We start from the raw sequence: 3,144 nt of genomic DNA, 5'->3' as shown, positions 1-3,144 counted from the left end.
TTGCAATCAAGATTACTCATTAGATGGGCATGAGTGTTAGAATACGCTCACACACAGAAGTGAGGGAGTGGAAAAAGTGAGGCGGACCCAGGTAGCCGACTTCAGTGCAAGCAGTGATTTAATTATACACAGTGCAGTATAGTGATAACAAGTAAGTGGAGGATAATGGAATGGAGTAACCGCAGTGTCGACCAGCAGCAGGAGTAGAGGGATGATGAGTTGACTGAGGTGGGCCGAGCTGCATCGCGGGATCACTCCTGGGCTGGTTGATCGTTGGTGGTAGCTACTGGTAAAACATAAGCAGAGAGGAGTTGGTATGGCAGACAACTGGTGACTGTGCATTGACCTGTGTGGGAGGGTAGAGTAGAACCAGGGTTCGGAGGAAAAAGAAAAAAACTGTCCAAGAAGGAGAAAAAGAGGTACTAGCTAGAGGAGGAGAAAAGCATGGTAATCCTGGGCAAAAACAACAGGGAACTGGAAACAGTAAAATAGAGTAACAAATAATAATCACAATGGGAGACAAGAGACGGCCTGAGAACATGAACAAACTGGCAGGGAGTAAAAAGTGAGCCGGGTATGAGTGAATGCAGCTGGTGATAATTAAGGAAACAGGTGGCAGTTGTGAGGTGTAGTGAGCTAAGACAGAAAAAGTGAGAGAAGGCAGGTGTAGCCGAGCAAACCTGACAATGAGTTGCTGACCTGTGATCGTCACGGCAACTGGACTGGAGAGATACCCACCTGCCAAGGTAAAACAAAGAAAGGGAACAATTGTTTTAAAAAACACAAATAAATACAATACAAAATTCAACTACAAATTTCAGTTTAAAAGGTCAAATAATTCACATTTGACATTGTTTCCACAGCTGCCCCGTCTCAGGTTGTTACCATTGCCTCAGGTGTGGCAGCAGGGGTCATTCTGTTATCCAGTCTCTCTATTGCTACTAGGTCGATCCTGAAACGACTGAAGCAGAAAGCAACACAGTTTGAGCTGAACAGGTTAGATAAGCATTCACCTTTCTTAAATCATACATTTTAAAAATTGTTGAATTGCAATGCTCATCTTTTTCTGTCTTTTCATACAACAACTCTGACATAGAGGCCCCTGCAGAAGTCTACAAAAGCAGCATTGACAGCCTCATCTAGAAAATTAAGGACAGTTGTATATATCTAACACAGCTGTAAGAGAGTCAACAGTGATAGTGATATGAACAATTATACACATTGTTAAGAGGAAAACTCATTATGTCAGAGTTATCAATGGTGAGATTTGGTCAAATGTTTTCTTTTGACCTCCACAATTACAGGTTGTGTCATATTTTGTTGACTTTATAAAGCAAATTCATGACATGCTCTGCAATGTTTTCACATGTGTACTTCCTCCCAAGGGTTTTTTTTTTAATTGAACATATTGTTCAACGGTTTTGTAAAGGTCCAGGAAATGTTGCTCTATTTGTGTTATTGTAAATGTTACACAACATTGTGTGTGAATTGCCATGTCATTACTGAACTGTGAATAATTTTGCTATATTGATTTGATATTTATGTACTATTTATTTAATGAATGGTTAATGCAGTTAATGTTCATGTAAAAGTGGTGTGTTTGTTTAAAGCAGTGTTGATGTTTTTCATAATAAAACTTCAAACCATCATTTGGTTTTAGTCATTTGTAAAAGTATTGAACACATGAAGAAAGAAGTGCAAAAAGGTATGGAAAGCCAAGACACCCACTGAAATCTATCAGTAATTAAAAAGAAATCCTGCCCCCTGTCAGTAGAAATCAATATCAGCTGGTACAGTCCAAACTGATTGCCTGTAAAAAGGTATCTCATTACCAAGGTGTCACACAAGAAAACATCCACTGAACCACTGTGGACAATAGGACAATCAAAAAACACATTACAGCAAGTTCCATCACGTTGATAATAAAATACAGATGCTATGAATATGGCTACTTGAAATCACAATAATACTATATCACATTATTTCATTAATATGTATTTTGCAACTTGCAGTACACCTCAACTCACGTTCACATGAAGGAGGCTGCTCTGACCACCTTTTCGAGGCGGTGCATCTCAGGGGTCTTGGTGTACTCAGCTGGTATCCTTCTTCACAGGAATACTCACATAAGGAGTCATAGGAGAAGTCCCCATAGGTATGAGTGCAATTTACACGTCCTTTATATGGGACAGTCACCTCCTCCTTGTTACACTGAACAACTGCCAACAAAGAAAACAAGTTAGAATTAGATACCATGTCCCGGTAGTAAGTTACTCAAACGTCAACTTCAAGTACAATGTCATTGTATTTTCTTACCTTGGTCACACTTCTCTCCGTAAAAGCCTTCAAAGCAGGCACACCTGTGGCTGTTGATTGTTTCTACGCAGTCTCCATAGAAGCATGAGTCATTCTTACAGGCAGCTGGTGGAAGAAGTACTTTGAGCATTTCTTCATTTGGTCCAAATCTTCTGTCTTCTGAGAAACACAAAATTAGATTCATCTTAAAAAAAGAAACATCTTCTTTTGGTCAAAATCTTCTGTCTTCTGAAAAACACAAAATTAAATTCATCTTAAAAAAAGAAACATCTTCTTTTGGTCCAAATCTTCTGTCTTCTGAGAAACACAAAATTAGATTCATCTTAAAAAAAGAAACATCTTCTTTTGGTCCAAATCTTCTGTCTTCTGAGAAACACAAAATTAAATCCATTTAAAAAAAAAGAAACCTCTTCTTTTGGTCCAAATCTTCTGTCTCCATTCCTTCTGTCTTCCATCCTCCATTCTGTCTAAAATAATCAAATGTCTGACGTAATGGAATAATGTTTAAAAACTCAGTCAACTTGTGAGCAGATATCTGCATAACATCAACATTTGATAAACCGATACTTATCATGTCCATGAAAAGTTTCACGCTTCATCCTGCACCCCCCAACTCTTCCTCTTCAAAATCTGACTGGCAAACAGAAGACGAGAAGAGGTGTAGTTAAAAGTGTGAAACCACAAGTAAACCTGCACTCTGAGAGCGAAGTGCTCTGTTAGGATGATAAGGCTCTACGAGGTCTTTAAGATACGATGGAGCCTTGTCATTAAGGGCTTTGTATGTTAGGAGAAGGATTTTAAATTTTATTCTGAATTTTACAGGGAGCC

General features: G+C 38.7%; 1 protein-coding gene and 1 long non-coding RNA gene across 6 annotated transcripts; one reads left to right on the top strand and one right to left on the bottom strand.

Annotated features, from left to right (window-relative positions):
- Window positions 1–21: 21 nt before the first annotated feature.
- LOC109965788 (E-selectin-like) lies at window positions 22–2,949 on the bottom strand. 5 transcript variants are annotated; one of them, XM_020610111.1, is made up of 7 exons: window positions 2,888–2,949; window positions 2,724–2,805; window positions 2,596–2,682; window positions 2,317–2,457; window positions 2,028–2,219; window positions 844–961; window positions 681–738 (listed from the first exon to the last, which is right to left on the bottom strand). In XM_020610111.1, the coding sequence occupies exons 1-6, from the start codon at window positions 2,894–2,896 to the stop codon at window positions 942–944; spliced, it is 531 nt and encodes a 176-aa protein (XP_020465767.1). In that variant the 5' UTR covers window positions 2,897–2,949; the 3' UTR covers window positions 681–738; window positions 844–941. The 5 variants fall into 5 exon arrangements, 1 of the variants encoding a protein (XP_020465767.1); XR_002275695.1 differs by lacking the exon at window positions 2,596–2,682 and adding an exon at window positions 22–283 and having other exon boundaries at window positions 2,317–2,475; window positions 2,724–2,946; XR_002275694.1 differs by lacking the exon at window positions 2,596–2,682 and adding an exon at window positions 23–283 and having other exon boundaries at window positions 700–738; window positions 2,317–2,475; window positions 2,724–2,946.
- LOC109965790 (uncharacterized) lies at window positions 660–2,018 on the top strand. Its single transcript, XR_002275698.1, has 3 exons — window positions 660–746; window positions 864–996; window positions 1,097–2,018. It is a non-coding gene; the product is annotated as an uncharacterized LOC109965790 (long non-coding RNA).
- Window positions 2,950–3,144: the final 195 nt, after the last annotated feature.

Source organism: Monopterus albus, unplaced genomic scaffold, assembly GCF_001952655.1.
Source record: "Monopterus albus unplaced genomic scaffold, M_albus_1.0 scaffold103.1, whole genome shotgun sequence".
NCBI lineage: Eukaryota > Metazoa > Chordata > Actinopteri > Synbranchiformes > Synbranchidae > Monopterus > Monopterus albus.
The sequence above is the reverse complement of the archived record's forward strand: the minus strand, read 5'-3'. Positions and strand labels throughout refer to the sequence as shown.